The sequence below is a fragment of the Phaseolus vulgaris genome, chromosome 5 (genome assembly GCF_051622355.1).
Source record: "Phaseolus vulgaris cultivar YP4 chromosome 5, ASM5162235v1, whole genome shotgun sequence".
NCBI classification, from domain to species: domain Eukaryota; kingdom Viridiplantae; phylum Streptophyta; class Magnoliopsida; order Fabales; family Fabaceae; genus Phaseolus; species Phaseolus vulgaris.
In genome coordinates this window covers 2268028-2288171 of record NC_143502.1, presented here as the reverse complement: position 1 = coordinate 2288171, position 20144 = coordinate 2268028, and the positions used below count along the sequence as shown (strand labels likewise).

General features: G+C 34.1%; 2 protein-coding genes across 2 annotated transcripts; both read left to right on the top strand.

Moving 5' to 3' along the window:
* The first annotated feature begins 1042 nt into the window (after positions 1-1042).
* Positions 1043-4646, top strand: ATAB2 (RNA binding protein). Its single transcript, XM_068642961.1, has 5 exons — positions 1043-1561; positions 1846-1915; positions 2731-2902; positions 3165-3305; positions 4312-4646. Exons 1-5 carry the CDS (start codon positions 1092-1094, stop codon positions 4569-4571), a joined length of 1113 nt encoding a protein of 370 aa, XP_068499062.1. The 5' UTR covers positions 1043-1091; the 3' UTR covers positions 4572-4646.
* A 5063-nt stretch (positions 4647-9709) lies between these two features.
* On the top strand, positions 9710-13114 carry LOC137836206 (cation/H(+) antiporter 28). The gene is made up of 4 exons (XM_068645054.2): positions 9710-9889; positions 10047-11045; positions 11318-11914; positions 12498-13114. The coding sequence occupies exons 1-4, from the start codon at positions 9710-9712 to the stop codon at positions 13101-13103; spliced, it is 2382 nt and encodes a 793-aa protein (XP_068501155.1). The 3' UTR covers positions 13104-13114.
* The last annotated feature ends 7030 nt before the right edge of the window (positions 13115-20144 follow it).

The following is a 20144-nucleotide window of genomic DNA, read 5'->3' as shown; positions in this document are numbered from 1 at the left end:
GTCAATCATCACTTTTATGTCTCACATATAACCTTCGAGTGTACACAACTCTCTTATTATTTCATGTGTAAATTGTAGAGTTGTATGAGTCATATCCCATGTCGGAATTCTCTTAATCATGTGACCCAAATCAATCATCTTATGTAATATCAATATCATTTTTCAACACATTCCTTGAAATAATTAAAATATTCAAAAGCCTTTTTAAAAAGGAAAATGTGCTTGATCAAATCTACTTACCACAACATCATGATGAACTTGTAGGTCTTCATCATTAACCACATGACAACATTCCTCCTAGGGGGTGGTGGTTTGGAATCTAGACTATAGAATTCAAAATCACATAGAATCACTCCATATAACTGATCATGCAATCTGATGGATGAGTGGTTTAATTAACCTCCATGACCAAATGGTCTGAAAAGTGAAGCAATCAAACTTTTAACTTTTATATTGAAGGTGGTAAAGTAGTTGATGCAGATAAGGTGACAATGTATACTTTGACATATCCATGATGTTGAAAAATCATCTTTTGACAAATGTAGATGTTTACGCATCTCCAATTGACTAATTATTTGATGATCCTTATATAACCTTCATTTGACCCTGGTAAATGTCATGTTATCCATATAGAATTAGATTGTTGCAATTGCAAATAATATTCATACTACATATCTATAAGAATGTGATGACTCCTCAACATAACTCAAGTCCATATCCCTTATACCAATGTTAGGAAAGTGCGCATATGTCTACATGAGGTGCATGGAGAAATAATATAAGAGTATAGAAAGAAAAATAAAATCGTTGAGTATCTCTTGTTTACTCGAGAATGAAAATTTCAAAATATAACAAATACATGATGAAAAACCAGGAATGATGAGGAGATGCCAAGAATTTTAGGGGGGTGCTAAAAGAAAAATCCAGACCAGAAATGAATGAGCCATTACCCAAAGGCCAATAGTACCCGAAGGCCCATAGTACCCGAAGGCCCACAGTACCCGAATAACAACATCATGGTTGGTTTAAGGAAAACATGTGGCAGGATAACTACCTTAACAACCACACACAAAGCTCTGTCTGAAACAGCCATGGCTACTCTGAGCTTCAACCCCACAAGAATAAGAACCCCAACTTTCAAACTCTCCAAACTCACCTCTGCATCCAAACCCATCACGATCCCATGCACCACTCTTCCCTTCCACAGCCACCCCAAAGTCATCAACTTTCGAACCCATTCGGTGTCGGAGAGCACCCAGAAAGAAGCACCCCAAGCACTTCTCCAAGAAGAAGATGACCCAACTGCGGAACTCAGATACCTTGACCCAGAAACCGACCCTGCCACCATAACAGATTGGGAACTTGACTTCTGCTCCAGGCCCATTCTCGACGCCAGAGGGAAGAAGATTTGGGAGCTCGTTGTGTGCGACAAAACGCTGTCGTTGCAGTACACCAAATATTTCCCAAACAATGTCATTAACAGCGTTACCTTGAAGGATGGTATTGTTGCTGTCAGTGATGAATTGGGTGTTCCGTTGCCCAGAAACATTCGCTTCTTTAGGTAATTCATGAGTGTGTGGTGCTGTATTGGTAGGGTCTGTTTGCTTGTAGGAAAAATAGGAAAAGTGAAACTAGTTTCTAAGTAAGCTAAAATTAGCTTATACATGAATGTAAAAAATCAGATTTTAGAGAAGTTGATGGGAAATGAGTTCTACAAATTAACTCATGTATAATGTAGTTTTAATTTACCAAGAAACTGATTTCATTTTTTTTTCTTATTTTTCTATATACAAGTCTATATGAATGAAGATGTTTCTCCAATCATAAGTGTTTGTTGCTTTGCAGGTCACAGATGCAGACAATTATTACAAATGCATGTAATGAGCTTCGGATAAGGCCTGTTCCTAGTAAACGGGTATTTATGAAGATTTACCTTATGTGTTTTAGACCATGTTCATGATCTTGCCTAATCTTCTTTACAAGACATGGAGTCATGTTTTATTAGTTTTTTTTTTTAAATTGAAAGATTTTGTTACGAGTCATATGTGGTGGTCACTGACCATACAATAGTTTTTTTTTTTGTATGTATGGTATGAAATTCAACTTTTACTGTGGTGGTGGCAATGAATGAAATTTCTTTGCTTTGGATTTTGACTTGGGTTGGTTTGATTAATGAGACTATTTGGCAATGAACCTGCAGACTCTTATATATATGTATGACCTTAACTTGTCTGTTAGTTGAAGAAGTTGATAGTAGGTTTCATATCATGGAATGTGACTATGTTCTCTAATCAACTCATTAGAGGGAGGAGGAGGTAGTTGTTAGTGTTTGCTATATAGTTGGAAATCTAATGGTGAGTGGAATGGAATGGAGGGGAATAAAGTTATTATCTAATTGTTTGGATATTTTTACTGTGCAATTGGAGGGGAGGAAAAATTGATCTTGGAGATTCATTGGATGGAAAAGAATTGCAGTGTCTCTAAAATGGTTCATGATGGTTTTGTGATTGAAAATGGTTCAAAATAGCCCAGTATGGTCTGTGTACAAGTTTTCCAATATCAATAGCACCCCATGCCATATGTAGGTTGAAACGCCTGTTATATAAAATGAGGACAGAGAAATTTCATGGTATATTTAGCATAATTTATTTGTAAAGATTCACTGAGTTTATATATTTTTGTCAGTGGTGAACCGGCTATATTTTATGTGGTTCATCTGATTCTTTTCAGTGTGTGTCAATTATTCTATGGCTAGAGGAGCGCTATGAGACCATATATAAGAGGCATCCTGGATTTCAAGAAGGATCCAAACCTCTTTTGGCACTTGATAATCCTTTTCCCACTGAACTTCCAGACATTCTTTATGGGCAAAGATGGACTTTTGTCCAATTACCTTACTCAGGTATAGAGACAGAAGATTTCATGCAATAAGTTTCACAATTGCTTGACAACTGATGGCCCTCTATTTTGATACTCAGGGGTCTCAAACATATGTTTTTCACTTGTTAATACTATTTTAAACTTTAACTACACTTCCAACATTACATGGGTTATAATGGTCTCTTTTCTTATTCTTTTTACACAAAATGATTAACAAGTTTAATGCTTTAAATCATTTTTCTAGGATATTCTACCTCTCTAACCTTGAGTAACCTGTTTTAAAGCTGTTCGAGACGAGGTGTTGACATTTGAGAGAGGATTTTGTGGTTCTGGGCTAGATCTTGATTTGTTGGGTCTTGAAATTGATGACAAGACATTAATCCCAGGACTGGCTGTTGCATCTTCTAGTGCTACAGCATTGGCAGGTACAAAACTGCAGATTTCACATTTTCTTCTAATGTATTTCATCTTATGTGTCAGAAAGAATGTGTTTGATAACTCATTCCAAACTCATTGGCAGATTTCACATTTTCTTCTTTGTATGCTTGGAATCAATTATTTAAATAGATGGTCAGAATGTGTTTTATCTCATATCAAACAATTTGATATGCTAGCCACATATATTGCAAAACAGCATTAGAGTTGTTGTGTTTAAATAAATTTCTCCATAAATGCTTTATAAAAGAAAATAAAAAGATAAAGTTAATCAAGCTTTCCTTGTATGTTAAATTAACTCTTGCACTTCTACTTTATTAGAAGCCCTCTCCTCTTATCTAGCTTCTCCAAAAGCTAATGTAACAGAAGAAATTTTATTCATTTTAATTTCTATTTTCTTTTATATAAGTAATCCCATAAGCAAAACTATGAAACTTATCCACTAATTTAGAAAGTTAGTTAACATCATTTATTTTGCTAATCTCATTCAAAGATTATCATTTTTTTTATATAATTTGTTTGGAACTTGATATCATGAATAAAAGTTATTCAAAATAGATTTTCAGTTAAATGAAGGTTATTTCAGAGATGATATTGTTGAATAGGGTGGAATTACTTAGAATTTGCTCATATTTTGGTTCATTGTACATGAAAATATTTTACTTATATTTGAGTTCAGAATGTTAATATTTATGAATTTTTTTTATCTAAATAGTAGTGTGTAAGATTTCCTATATCTTGAATGTTAACTCTGCTGATATTCTTAAATTAATGGATAGCAGAATGCCAACTTGGCTCACCAGGTGATTATTTTGAGACCTAAAACCTGGTTTCTTTTGTACTATTTTTCTTTTTGCTGTCTGGTTCTGAAAAGCTTTTGTATAATGCTTGTGATGTGCTCATCAATAATAGCATGCTTTTGTATGATTGCAAACATCTTTCATCAAATAAATTTGTTCTCTAAATTGGGAAAGCTTTTACCATTTATTGGCACAGCTGTTTTAAGTGGATTGGAGGTGTGCTCTATTGAAGCAGATGTTGCTCGTGCTCGCCTGATTCTTTCTGTTGGAATTTCTACTCGATACATATTTTCCACCTATAAGAAAACTCCCCAGACATCTAGTGAAGCTGAAGCTTGGGAAGCTGCTAAGAAAGCTTGTGGAGGTTTGCATTTCCTTGCAGTCCAACCAAACTTGGATTCTGAAGATTGTGTTGGCTTCAATCTGTTACTAGACTTGCCATTTCCACCTGTATAATTGTACAAAAGATTAAGGTTGAATTGAGTCTTCATTGAACAAATACATTATGATAGAATATATTAGATTCCTAAAGTTTGTACATTACTATCATCCTTAGTAGGTTAGGAAGAGCTTACCAATCACTAACTATGATTGAGCATAGCACTTCAAAAGATATAACTTTGAAAATATGAGTTTATATAAACATTTATCAGTTACATTACACCTACTAAAAAAACCAAATAATGACTTAGGCGTGAAAGTGTTTTCTATAAGAACACACCCCAGGAAGACCCTTTATACAAAACTAGAAGAAGGTTATAACAAGAGAAGCAATGAGATTATATTATAGAAGACCCTTTGCACAAAACTAGAAGAAGGTTATAATAAGAGCAGCAATAAGATTGTAAAAGACCTGATATGACCCAAAGTGAAAGAGGAATCTCAACAGGAGTATAGAGTTGAGACTGCTTCTTCCCATACTTCCATACTTTCTTGTGTCACCCCATATCAAATGTAAAAATACTTTTTTTATCCGTTTTGTGTCACTCCATGCATAATCCGGAATATGTTTTTGGATCCAAAAATGTTCTTTAGATTTATGAAACACGGAAGTCTTTTTTAAAGTTTAGATAAACCTATGAATTATGTAACCTGGAAGCTATCACGCATTTAAAAAAAGACTTTCGGATTATGTAATCCGAAAGCCAATCTTAATCCAGAAAATACTTCTAGATTACATAATCCAGAAGCTAATCAAGCATCTGAAAAAAAAGGTTTTCGGATTACATAATCCAGAAGCTAATCTCATATACAAAAAAGACTTCCGGATTATGTAATCTAGAAGCTAATCACAAAAGGTTTCTAGATTACATAATTCGAAGACTTTTGGATTACGTAATCCAGAATATTAAAGAAGGATATTTTTTAAATAAAAAAAATTATGGGGTGGCTATGTAGGTGCAGGAAGAAGCAAGTAATTAAATGAGTTAAGTAAGTTATCAATCTCCAAAGATTAATAACTACATACATCTTTGGTGATAAGAATCATGAAAAAAAAAATGTTGATAATATCGTGGCGCTTGAGCAGCTCCATACCAACCATTGTCTTAGAAGAGAATACTCAAATTATCAAAGAGTCTTTCTTCCAACATCTCCATACCTTTCACCCATACTAAATGTGAAAATACTGTTTTGTCCTTTTTTTGGTCATCCCTTGGATTTTGAAATAAGCCTATGGATTATGTAATCCGAATATATCCCGGATTACATAATCCGTAAGTCAATCTCATATTTAAAAAAGACTTCTGGATTATGTAATCCGAAAGCTAATCACACATATGAAAAAAAGGCTTCCGGATTATATCCGAAAGCTAATCTTATGTATAGTAAAGGCTTCTGGATTACATAATCCGGAAGCTAATCTTATGTATAGAAAATACTTTCGGATTATGTAATTCAGAAGCTAATCAGAAAAGGCTTCCGGATTACATAATCCAAAAGCTAATTATGGATTAAAAAAAGACTTATCGATTATATAATCCAAAATGTTAAAAAGGATATTTTTAAAATAAAAAAACTTATGGAAGTATAGGAAGAAACAACCATTATCAAATCACAACTTCAACTAACAAGCAAATACTTTATATATCCCATTAAATTAGTCATTCTTTTTTTTTTTTTACTAAATTTGATATGATTAAACCATTTTTTTTATATACAATTACATTTTATTGATCCATTTTTATATCTCATGCTAACAAAGCAAAGTCACTAATTATCATTCTCTTTTTATATTTAAAAATTATGTTCTCTGCTTTTCATTCATTTTATTAATATTCAATAAATATTCATTTTATATAAATTTTATTAATATTCTTTTTTTTATAATGATATTACGTATATAAAATAATATATTAATTTTTGTTAATTGGTTAATTACTATTGGAAAATTAACATCTTAAAATTAAGCACACTTTTTTATTCAAAAATTTAAACTTAAATCTTATTTAAAGAAGAATTTAGGTCAATTATTTGTTGGTTTTACCAGTGTGGATACAATATTATTAAACAAACAAAAATAGGTTTAAAAAAATATCTTTACTTAAAACTTTTTTTTTATTATTGATTAGATGAAGATTTTTTTTATATAAAAAACAGATAAAATATATATTTTGAAAATGATTTTTATCTTAAAAGTAAAGAAAAAATAAACATTAAATCTATGAAACTGAAAAAATCACAATTAACAACACAAAAATAATTACACAGATTTGGTTTTATATACACACCATCATTAATTATCTTAGGAAAAAATCATATTTCAATCCTATTAAATATACACTTTCATCGGGATTACATTATCTTATATATCCATAGAACATACAAAACTTCATTCTAACAAACTCTGAATTAAAATCTGTTCATTTTGTGGGTATCTTTTGTAATATCTATATATAATATAAAATATTTAGTTATAATTTTGGTAATAAAATATTTACAAATTTTATGTTTACTATTTAATACTTTTTTCTTCATATTTAGAACGAAAATTTATTTTATTTTGTGTCATTATATTGTATCGACATATCATCCTATTATATGTAAAAAAAACATATATAAGTTATTATGATACAAAATTAAAAATTTAAAGAAAACATTTCAAAATCATTTAAATAACCAACATATAATTATTGAAACGAAATATAAATAACTAAATTTCATAAACCAAATATAAAATCGGTAAATATCATGAACCAAAAATAAAAATTTAAATATTATGAAAAAATGTGAAATTTCTTATTTTTTCATGTTATATATATTCATAAATTTTTACAACTGTTTTTTTTTTGTATGTATATAGGATTTTCTTTTTGCATTGTTATAACAGAAAATAACATTTTTATTAACAATTTCAATATATTCAGTAAATTGATAAATTATTTTAAAATTAAAAATGGTGAAAAAATAAAAACAAAAATTGGAAGATAAAAGTTATAGTATAGAAGATTTCAAATTTAAAACAAGATATTTTTACTTGATTCCTACTTTTCCTCTAACTCTTTAAAATGCCAAAACCCTAGTATTTTCTAATATTCCTCCTCCTTCTTCCACAATTCTCTTTCTTCTTTCTCATCTTTCTCTTCCAATGGATGAACTCCACTGTTGTGCATACCCTCAAGGATCTTCCTCTGATTCTGCCTCAGATTCTTCCAATGATCATCAACAACACGTAGAATCTTTCTCTGATTCTCCCTCAGATTCTTCCAATAATATACACTTCAACGTAGAGTTTGAGTACTCAAACATGCACGTGTTGAATGCAAGTAAATTCGACACATTTTGCAACGTTGAGGTCCACAGGTTTTCAAGCATTCCAAAGGATGAAATGATGCAAGAAACAACCATCCTGTCATGGCTTTCCCAGATGGATGTGCCTTGGAATGCTCACAGTGACGTGGTAGCAAAAGTGTTACAGTGTGCACGTGACATGCTGAGTGACACTGAAACCTTAGATCCTAAACCTTATAATCTTTATATGCATGTGAATGTGATCGTTACTATTCCAAAAGAAGATGGAATAAGTGACAGTGATAGCGAGAATTATGATGAAGAAGAAGAATACCAAGGTGTTCTTGCTGAAGAAGAGGAGGAGGAGGAAGATTATGGATTTGTGCCTGCAGCCAAGACATTGGTGGAACGTTTGGAGATATCTGAACAAAAGGGTTTGCAAAGGTGTGCCATTTGTTTCGATGATTTTCATGTTGGTGTTTCTATGCCTTGCTTGCACATGTTTCACAAAAGCTGCATCAGTGAGTGGTTGCAAATAGGCCACTCTTGCCCTCTGTGTCGCTTCAAAATGCCTACTCAGAGTGATTGAATAATTCTGTATCCATGGAGCACTTCAATTTAAGTGTTATCTGTATACTTTTTTTGTAGTATTCTGCGTGATAAAAATTATGCAGATTAGAGTTTCACCTTCAAAGTAATTGAAGAATATAAGATACTTTTGGTTTCTGCAGCACTTAATTGTGTTCTTAATAAGACTTTGTATTACCTTGTCTGTAATCCTTTTAAAACCCATATCATATTCAATTTATTTTTCTATGTAATTATTTTCTAGGATTTTCGATTAGGTAATGTCCCAATGTAAATGTCGTTTGAGTTGCCGTCATTAGTGAGATTTAGAGACATATAAACAAACACATTTTTAAAGGAGTGATCATTTATTCTGAAATATTTTCTTGGTTCAATTAAAAGTTTGATTTTACATTATATCTAAATTTGCTTCTACCTTTTCTTTTTATGATTGGTGGTGTCTCTCCATTAGTTTACCCTGTTTGTTGGTTTGTGGTTTTAGAGTATCTATTTTGAAAGAAGTATTTGTAAAATGGTTGGAGGATCATCCTGTGGTTTATATTTATTTATTTTTTTCATGTTGATAAAAAAATTATTTTTTATGCATAAAATCATTAAGTGGAAAAATAGAATTTGGGGTTTAAAATGATTTTCTACTTAATTTTTCAAAATATATATAAATGATAATTTTTTTTATAATTTTTCATATGTTTCTTACCCTAAGGAGTCACAATTATTTGTAATATTAATTATACTCGAAAAATGTATAACCACATCTAATCTATATCTTTCTGTGTAATTAGTTTAAGAGATTATTTAAACTAATGATCCTAAACAAAATGGACCCTACGTGGCTCAAATGGAAGAAAAAAAAAACAAAATATCCAAATTAATTTGGTTATACAAAAAGATTAAATAAAAGAGAGAAAATTGCAATTGGGTGTTGAGAAAGAGTGAGAATAGTTGTTTTTAAGATTTGAAGATGTGTAGAGAAGCATTTGTTAAACAATGCTTATGACTAATAATAAGTGATGGGGATGAAGGGAAGATTTGTGATTTATCCATGTTTTTCGGTTCATAATTCACAAGCCATATAGCCTTGTTATATGCTCCTCTATTGTCTCCTGAAAGAAAGCTACGAATCACAGCCACTGGTGTTAATTATTCATTAACAAAACAAAACTAAGAAGAAAAAATGGTGTCCTTGGTCATCAAGGCAAAGAAGAAGAAGAAAGAAAAAGGAAGACAACATTAATCTAGAGAAAATATCTAAAGAAGAACCTTTTGGGTTGTCAAAAATGGCTTTTGGGTTGCCAATGAAGTCTATGGAGCCATCTGTGTGTGGAGACAAGTTGGGTAACCTGATATTGGAAGTAGCTAAGAACTTTGTTATATATATTGGGATGGTGATTGCCTGCAATGGTTTCCATTTTCTACTAAAGCCTTATAAACAACCACGCATTACTTCAGACATAATTGTGAGCTTCTTTCCCCCACAGCTACATGCATGTTTTTGGTTTGATTATTTGGAATATGAGATCCGAAGAAAAAAAAAAACCAAACATGCCCTTATGTTATTTAGAGAAAGAAAAAGTGAAAAATGAAATGATGTTGTGTTTTAATGATGTTGTGCAGGTAGGACTAGTTGTGGGCAACATAGGGTATGTACGCAGGCTGTTTGAGAAATTCAACCTAACGTTTGGATTTATCATTGATTTTGGAATGACATGTTACATGTTCACCCTGGGAATAGAGATGGATCCTTATGTTCTGTTTGCAAGACCAAACAGGTATACTAAAATTGCTGTAGCAGGAGTTGTAAGCACGTTCATCATGGGAGGTCTTATAACTCCAACCTTCAGATACTTTCCAGATCAAAACAAGCTGCTAGAGTTCACCTTAGCCTTCTCCACAATGATTTCTAGCACGGATTCCCCTGTCTTGACCCGTTTGATAACCCAGCTCAAAATAGGAAAATCAGATATTGGGAAGCTTATCATTGGGGCTGCTGTGCACACAGATTTCTTGTGCTGTTTGATGCTTTCCATTGGCTACATAGTTGTGCCAATGCCAGCATACTGTCAAAATTTGCATGCAAGGTTTGAGATTAGGAGGACTGTTCATGTGGTGTTTGTAGTGCTGGTGCAGGTAGGGTTCACAGCCATGGTGTCACCAATGCTTATGAAGTGGGTGAGCAATGAGAACCCTGAAGGTAGACCCATGAAAGGTCCACACTTGGTACTCTCCATTGCCTTCATGGTCTTGATGTGTGCCTCCACCACTGTATATTATTATAATCCAATTTTAAGTGCTTTTCTGGTAGGGCTTTGTGTTCCCAGGGAGGGTAGAGTTTCCAAATGGGTTATCACAAGAATCAACTACATGTTGACCACTATTTTCTTTCCCATCTTTTTCTTGTGGATGGGCTATGTGTCTAATTTCAGGCTGTTTCTTGCACACCATGCTGCAACATGGGTGAGACTAATTGTGGTTTTGCTTGTGGCAACAGCTGGAAAAGTTGTTGGAATAGTCATCTATGGGTTCATGTCTGGCTTTCACTGGCCTGAATCGGTTGCAATAGCAATGCTCCTTGTCACTAAGGGCCATTTGCAGATCTACTTAGCTATGAAAGTGGTGAGTCTTTCTGCTTCAATTTTGCAAAATCAGACACTTCATTTTGGTCATTACTATTAGATCTGTTTTTCTCACTTTGACACACATTCTTGGGTAACTTTATTCTTGTGCTTAAAAATTAGTGAAAATTCAGTTTAACTTAGTTGATGTAGCAGGATGCTTCTAACAATGAGACCATTTTAGTGTAATAATACAGAAAGTAACTGAAATCATGTTTGGCATTGGGTTACTTGAAGCTGCTAGGCTCATATTGTTCTTGTGCTATTTACCAGATAGGTTGTGGTGGTGTGACTACTTCCACAGGCATTGTGTTGGTAATGGGAACATTTTTAACAGCTTTACCTGCATCAAGAATTGTAGCAAGCATCATTAGACGAGCAAAGAAAAGAGCACCTACTCATCGTTTGGCACTTCAAATGCTTGACCCCTCAAGTGAGCTAAGGATCCTGGTGTGTGTTCAAAGACCTCAAAATGCTCCTGCTTCCATCAACTTGATGGAGATCACAAAAGGGACGGGTGGCACCGGCATTGTGGTGTATGTCAGTGACATGATTGAACTCACTGCTGAACTATCAGAGACAGTGGATAGGGAAGAAGCAGTGCACAGAGACACAGTGAAAGACAGGGCAGTGATGGAGCTGAGAGACCAAGTTACCACCTTATTCCAAGCCTATGTGAAGGACAATGATGATGGCATCACACTCAAAAGAACCATGACACTCTCAACAATCACTAACATGCCACAAGACATTTGCGTTTTAGCTGAGGACTTGATGATTGCCCTCATCATATTGCCATTCCACAGGAACCAGCGTGAGGATAGAAGGTTGGATGGTGGTAATGCAGGGTTCAGATATGTCAACCGAAAGGTACTCAGAACCTCAACACACCTTTCATACTGTTAAAACAAAAGAAATGGAAGATCGTCTTAACTCTGGCATAGTTCCAAGTTTTTCAACAAGCATGCATCAAATTCTATTATAAAATAAAGAAAAAAAAGGAAGACAATATTTTTTCTAATTTATTTTCCTTACTTAGATCAACGCAAATAGTCTGATACACTCATTTTAGATTCAGTTAAAAGACATGACGTGAAATAAAAACCAATAAATACTAGAATAAGAAAAGGCACATTAAAATTAACATTCTTAGAGTACATCAACTCTGAGAATGTTGATGTAAGTATATGATCACTCAGAGTTTTTGAAATTTCTACAAAACTCCAACTTCCCTTGAGAACAGTCAGTATATGATCACTCATTTTTACATCATAGGTGTCTCTGGCCCTTAAAGTTTAAAAACATTGCACTTACATCCCATGATAAAGAAGACCATTGTAATAGTGAAAAAACAAGATTGTAAGTATAATTTGATAAAATCTCAGAAGGGTGTTCATTGTGATTTACTCTTAACTTTTTCAGCAGCAGTTAAACAGATATTTTTGTTGAACAGGTACTGAGAAGTGCTCCTTGTTCTGTTGGGATTCTAGTAGATAGAGGTCTTGGATCAGTTGAAGGTATAAGAGGAGGTGAAGAAACAGTAAACGTGGCAGTGATATTCATTGGTGGAAAAGATGATAGAGAAGCCCTTGCCTATGCTAGCCGTGTAGCGCAGCATCCACAAGTTAAGCTGGAAGTAATAAGATTCCTGGAAGATGATAACAGTGTGGAGTCCTCAGCATTATACAGGATCATCCCTCCAGAGCAGGAGAAAGAGAGGAAATTGGATGATGAATGCTTCACTCAGTTCTACGAAAGGCATGTGATTGGGGGTAGTATTGCATACATGGAGAAGCACCTTGCAAATGCTGCTGAGACATTCTCCACTCTGAGATCCTTTGAAGGGCAATACTCATTGGTGATTGTTGGAAGGGAAGGTGGAATGAACTCAGTTTTGACAAGGGGCATGAATGATTGGCAACAGTGCCCAGAACTTGGACCAATAGGAGATGTTCTTTCTGGATCAGACTTCTCAATGACTATTTCTGTTTTGATCATCCAACAACATAGACTTAGAGGAGAAATAGATGGTTTGGATGAAGATTTCTCTATCATATAAGCTTAGTTAGATAGATGAATAGGTAGGGTAGAAGTAGATACTAATTGTAGCAAGGAAACAGATAATTGCTAGAGTTTCTTAGTCAAAATTGTAAAGATAACATGTTTTTCCATTTAGCAATAGGAATGTACTATCTTCATGTTTACTCAGCCTTCTAAACCACATAACTTTCTTCACCATAACCACCTTCAATGTACATCATTAATCCTTGAAAAAATCAAAGTTTTCTTAGTTATATTATTGGTAGGAATAATCCTCTCACTTCATTGATGATTAATGCCCATTAGAGAACCTTGCTGGTCATTTTTAGTGGCATTCAACATGGTCCCTTTAAATAAGGTCTTAGGTTCAAACCTTGTGGATGAACAAAAAACCATGATTAGGATGAGACACCTCACTAGAAAAGGTTAAGCAAATTTATCAACAAAGATTAATCATTGACAAAGTGGGTGGATAGTTTGTATAAATAACATGACTTCAAAATAAAATAAAGTACATCACATCAATATTTTTAGATAAGTGAAAATTAGTTTTTTTTTTCAAATGAATAGGGTAATTCTATTTGGTATTTTTTGAAATTAGAATTTTTTCTATTTTAAAATTGGACAAGTCGGGTAGGGAAAGTACGTGTACATATACGGACATAGATAATATCTGGAACTGGTTATACAATTGTTGACGTGCCATTAGCCTCATTACTCTTTCCTTCAAGTCTCCTCCTTTTGTTATTGGTGCTCGGTCGGTCAGAGGGGTACCTACGATTGCACTCCGACGCTCAAGTCAGTGCTATGATTTAAGTATATTCTAGTAGAATGTGAAAAACGTACCTTACACCTCCGCATAGGGTTTTATTTATAGTGTTAGTTATGGACACTTGCCAAGACGGGTCAAAGTTATTGACATCATGATCCTTGATTAATAGAGAAGTATATTTGAATATCTAGATAGTACTTGTAACATCTTTCAGTTAATCAGTATTTAGTTGATTTGTCAGATATATTTCCTGCATATTTCGAAATATGAATGTGACTCATTAAGTGTTATTGTAATTGTTGTTATTCTTATTTATTAAGTAACTTGATGTTCTTTGACTCGGTCGGTTACCAGGTTCAAGACTGACTCATCCAGTATCAACCGGTATAGTACAATACAATTTTAGTGAAATTTAATATAACTAAGATACAATTATAGTGAAATTTGATACAACTGTAGTATTGAACGATTTTTCAATATAATATAACTGAAGTGGTTCATGACAATAACTACTTCAATTTAAACATGTCATGTTTTGAAATAATTTTTTTGTCAATTTTAAGAAATATTAAATGATTGCAGAAAAAAAACTGTAAAATATTATAATGGTTTGTTATATTTAAGAAGTATGTTTTGTAATGAGGTGTTCAAAAGATACTGCGCTTTATAATGCATTTTTAACATTATATTTACAACTAAGTGATTTTTTTTAAGTGAGTTTAAGGATCAACCCAACCTACCAATGGATTCAACTTGGTTTAAGTGGATTAAAGGTGGGTTGTGACAAATTTTGTAACCAATTATTAGAAGATTTTCAGACCCCATCCGAACTAGTTATGGATCAGACTAAACCCCTCATTTTGACTGATTTATCTAATATATCATCATTAGGATTTAAACTCTAACAATAATTAAATGACACAAATTACCACTTGGGATAAGGCGTAGTAAGTCTCAGACCGATATTGAACAAAACTGGTTTTTCGAAAATAAAACGTTCTGGCTTTTCTTCCTCGTATCTTCTTTTTCAAGTCAAACGAATGAGTATTGACCCACGAAAAAAATCAAACAGTTTCACACACGAACGAAACTTCCTTTCAGCCCTGGTAGTGATCAATAAAAACTTTATTGCCAATCTTGTGGGACGAATATGGGGATCAAAACTCAGTCAAAACTCAATAGACACAGTAACGAACGTCTGATAAAAATTTCAAACCAAAACACCCAAGGAGTAAGGCGTAGTAAGTCCTAGACCGAGAGTGAACAAAATTGGTTTTCCAAAAACAAAACGTCGTGGTTTTTCTTCCCCGTATCTTCTTTTTGTGATTCGTTTATGGACGTGCCTCATTACCTGGGTGCAAACAACATATGAAAGTACTTGTGTGAATTTTTTCAGCGCAATACAGACGCAGAATAAAAATTGCAGAAAGTAAGACGAAATTTCACAAGTTTTGGTAGAATTTCACAAGTAGAGCCTTGGATTGAGTGTTAATTTCTGAAAAATTCTCCCGAAATAGTTTTTTCCTGAAATTCCAAGTAAGAATCTACACTCAATTCGCGAAAAAACGCGACACATTTCAGGTCAAACGGATGAGTATTGACCCGCGAAAAAATTCAAACAGTTTCACACACGAATGAAGCTTCCTTTCAGCCCTGGTTCGTGTGTGAAACTGTTTGATTTTTTCGTGGGTCAATAAACATCCGTTTGACCTGAAATTTCTCCCGTTTTGTCCCGAATTCAGTGGAAATTCTTACGGGGAATTTCAGGAAAAAACTTTTTCCGGAGAATTTTTCAGAAATTTTCGCTCAAACCAAGACTATCATTTACCAAAACTTGTGAAATTTTACCCTACTTTTTGCAATTTTTATTCTGTCCGTATTGCGCTGAAATAATTCACACAAGTACTTTCATATGTTGTTTGTAACCAGGTAAGGAGGCACGTCCATAAACGAATCACAAAAAGAAGATACGGGGAAGAAAAGTCAGGACATTTTGTTTTCGGAAAACCAGTATTGTTCACTCTGGGTCTGGGACTTACTACGCCTTAGTCCATGGGTTTTTTAGTTTTGAAATTTTTACCAGACGTTCGTCACTGTGTGTATTGAGTTTTGGCTAAGATTTGAGCTCGAGATTCGTCCCACAAGATTGACAAAAAAAATTTTATTGATCACTGCCAGCGCTGAAAGGAAGGTTCTTTGGTGTGTGAAACTGTTTGATTTTTTTCGTCGGTCAATACTCATCCGTTTGACCTGAAATTTGTCAATTTTTGTCCCGAATTCAATGGAAATTCTTACGGGGAATTTCAGGAAAAAACTTTTTCCGGAGAATTTTTCAGAAATTTTCGCTCAAACCAAGACTCTCATCTACCAAAACTTGTGAAATTTCACCCTACTTTTTGCAATTTTTATTCTGTGTCCGTATTGCGCTGAAATAATTCACACAAGTACTTTCATATGTTGTTTGTAACCAGGTAAGGAGGCACGTCCATAAACGAATCACAAAAAGAAGATACGGGGAAGAAAAGTCAGTACATTTTGTTTTCGGAAAATCAGTATTGTTCACTCTAGGTCTAGGACTTACTACGTCTTTGTCCATGGGTTTTTTAGTTTGAAATTTTTACCAGACGTTCGTCACTGTGTGTATTGAGTTTTGGCTAAGATTTGAGCTCGAGATTTGTCCCACAAGATTGACAATAAATTTTTTATTGATCACTGCCAGCGCTGAAAGGAAGGTTCGTTCGTGTGTGAAACTGTTTGATTTTTTTTGTCGGTCAATACTCATCCGTTTGACCTAAAATTTGTTACTTTTTGTCCCGAATTCAATGGAGATTCTGACGTGGAATTTCAGGAAAAAACTATTTTGGGAGAATTTTCAGAAATTTTCTTTCAAACCAAGGCTATCCTCTACCAAAACTTATAAAATTTGGACCTACTTTGTGAAATTTTTATTCTGCGTCCGAATTGTGCTGAAAAAATTCACACAAGTACTTTCATATGTTGTTTGCAACCAGGTAAGGAGGCACGTCCATAAACGAATCACAAAAAGAAGATACGGGGAAGAAATGTCAAGACGTTTTGTTTTCGGAAAACCAGTATTGTTCACTCTCGGTCTAGGACTTACTACACCTTACTCCTTGGGTGTTTTGGTCTAAAATTTTTCCCAGACGTTCGTCACTATGTCTATTGAGTTTTGGCTGAGATTTTAGTCCCAGATTCGTCCCACAAGATTGACAATAAATTTTTTATTGATCACTGCCAGGGTTAAAAGGAAGGTTCGTGCGTGTGTGAAATTGTTTGATTTTCTTCGTGGGTCAATACTCATCCGTTTAACCTAAAATTTGTCGCGTTTTTTCTTGAATTCAGTGGATATTCTGACGTGAATTTCCAGAAAAAAAAAACTATTTGGGGAGAATGTTTCGCTCAAACCATGGCTATCCTCTACCAAAACTTGTGAAATTTTGCCCAATTTTCTGCAATTTTTATTCTGGGTCCGTATTGCGCTGAAAAAATTTACACAAGTACTTTCATATGTTGTTTGCACCCAGGTAAGGAGGAACCTCGATAAACGAATCACAAAAATATCATACGGGAAAGAAAAGTCAAGACGTGTTGTTTTCGGAAAACCAGTTTTGTTCACTCTCGGTCTGGGACTTACTACCCCTTACTACTTGGGTATTTTGGTAAGAAATATTTACCAGACGGTCGTCACTGTGTCTATTGAGTTTTGGATGAGATTTGTGCCCTAGATTCGTCCCACAAGATTAGGATTAAATTTTTTATTGATCACTGTCAGGGCTGAAAGGAATGTTCGTTCGTGTGTGAAACTATTTGACTTTTTTCGTGGGTCAATACTCATCTGTTTGACCGGAAATTTGTCGCATTTTGTCCTGAATTCAGTGGAGATTCTTAAGTGGAATTTCAGGAAAAAACTATTTCGGGAGAATTTTTCAGAAATTTTCGCTCAAACCAAGGCTATATCCTCTACGACAACTTGTGAAATTTTGCCTCACTTTCTGCAATTTTTATTCTACGTCCGTATTGCGCTGAAAAAATTCACACAAGTACTTTCATATGTTGTTTGCACCTAGGTAAGGAGGCACGTCCATAAACGAATCACAAAAAGAAGATACGGGGAAGAAATCTTAGGACGTTTTGTTTTCAGAAAACCAGTTTTGTTCACTCTCGGTCAGGGACATATTAAGCCTTACTCTTTGGGTGATTTGGTGTGAAATTTTTACCAGAAGTTCCTCACTGTGTCTATTGAGTTTTGACTGAGTTTTGAGCCCCATATTCGTCCCACAAGATTGACAATAAATTTTTTATTGATCACTACCAGGGCTGAAAGGAAGTTTCGTTCATGTGTGAAACTGTTTGATTTTTTTCGTGGGTCAATACTCATTCGTTTGACCTGAAATTTGTCGTGCTTTGTTTCAAATTCAGTGGATATTCTTACGTGGAATTTGAAGAAAAAACTATTTCGGGAGAATTTTTCAAAAATTTTCGGTCAAACGAAGGCTATCCTCTACCAAAACTTGTGAAATTTCGTCCAACTTTCTGCAATTTTTATTCTACGTAAAATTGTGCTGAAAAAATTCACACAAGTACTTTCATATGTTGTTTGCACCCAGCTAAGGAGGCACGTCCATAAACAAATCACATAAAGAAGATACGGGAAAGTAAAGCCAGGACGTTTTGTTTTCGGAAAACCAGTTTTGTTCACTCTCGGCCTGGGACTTACAACGCCTTACTCCTTGGGTGTTTTGGTTTGACATTTTTACCAGACGTTATCACTGTGTCTATTGAGTTTTGGCTGAGATTTAAGCCCCAGATTCATCCCACAAAACTGACAATAAATTTTTTATTCATCATTACTAGAGTTGAGAGGAAGGTTCGTTCGTGTGTGAAACTGTTTGATTATTTCGTGGGTCAATACTCATCCATTTGACCTGAAGTTTGTTGCGTTTTGTCCCAAATTCAGTGGAGATTCTTACGTGCAATTTCAGGAAAAAACGATTTCGGTAGAATTTTTCAGAATTTTTCGCTCAAACCAAGGCTATCCTCTACCAAAACTTGTGAAATTTCGCCCAATTTTCTACAATTTTTATTCTGGGTCCGTATTGCGCTGAAAAAATTTACACAAGTACTTTCATATGTTGTTTGCACCCAGGTAAGGAGGAACCTCGATAAACGAATCACAAAAATATCACACGGGGAAGAAAAGTCAAGACGTGTTGTTTTCGGAAAACCAGTTTTGTTCACTCTCGGTCTGGGACTTACTACCCCTTACTACTTGGGTATTTTGGTAAGAAATATTTACCAGACGGTCGTCACTGTGTCTATTGAGTTTTGGATGAGATTTGTGCCCTAGATTCGTCCCACAAGATTAGGATTAAATTTTTTATTGATCACTGTCAGGGCTGAAAGGAATGTTCGTTCGTGTGTGAAACTATTTGACTTTTTTCGTGGGTCAATACTCATCTGTTTGACCGGAAATTTGTCGCATTTTGTCCCGAATTCAGTGGAGATTCTTAAGTGGAATTTCAGGAAAAAAACTATTTCGAGAGAATTTTTCAGAAATTTTCGCTCAAACCAAGGCTATCCTCTACGACAACTTGTGAAATTTTGCCCCACTTTCTGCAATTTTTATTCTACGTTCGTATTGCGCTGAAAAAATTCACACAAGTACTTTCATATGTTGTTTGCACCTAGGTAAGGAGGCACGTCCATAAACGAATCACAAAAAGAAGATACGGGAAAGAAAACCCAGAACGTTTTGTTTTCAGAAAACCAGTTTTGTTCACTCTCGGTCAGGGACATATTACTCCTTGGGTGTTTTGGTCTGAAATTTTTACCAGACATTCCTCACTGTGTCTATTGAGTTTTGGCTGCAATTTGAACCCCAGATTTGTCCCACAAAATTGACAATAAATTTTTTATTAATCACAGGCAGGACCGAAATAAATGAAACACTAATTCAATTTATAAGTACTTGTGTATATAGTAAGTATAGTACACTTGGAGACAACATTAGTGTGGGAAGATAGACTTAGTTATGTTGATTGAATAATTAAGTATCTTGGAAATAACAAGTTAATATTTTGAAAGCATTTATGATTATAAGAAAAATTAAGCTCATTTCATGAAAATTAAATTAGTGACAATTGTTTTTTACACTACATGGTTTTTTCTTGCATATAGGTGGGATATTAGAGAAGTCAAAAGTACCCGTATTTTTAGATTAAGAAATTCAGATACCTTAAAAGTTTATTCTTAGGTTGTTTTCATATT

Coding starts and splice junctions, on each gene's coding strand:
- ATAB2 (XM_068642961.1), top strand. CDS start 1,092: ATGGCTACTCTGAGCTTCAACCCCACAAGAATAAGAACCCCAACTTTC. Junction 1,562..1,845: donor AGAAACATTCGCTTCTTTAG/GTAATTCATGAG, acceptor GTTGCTTTGCAG/GTCACAGATGCAGACAATTA. Junction 1,916..2,730: donor GGCCTGTTCCTAGTAAACGG/GTATTTATGAAG, acceptor GATTCTTTTCAG/TGTGTGTCAATTATTCTATG.
- LOC137836206 (XM_068645054.2), top strand. CDS start 9,710: ATGGCTTTTGGGTTGCCAATGAAGTCTATGGAGCCATCTGTGTGTGGA. Junction 9,890..10,046: donor GCATTACTTCAGACATAATT/GTGAGCTTCTTT, acceptor GATGTTGTGCAG/GTAGGACTAGTTGTGGGCAA. Junction 11,915..12,497: donor TCAGATATGTCAACCGAAAG/GTACTCAGAACC, acceptor TTTGTTGAACAG/GTACTGAGAAGTGCTCCTTG.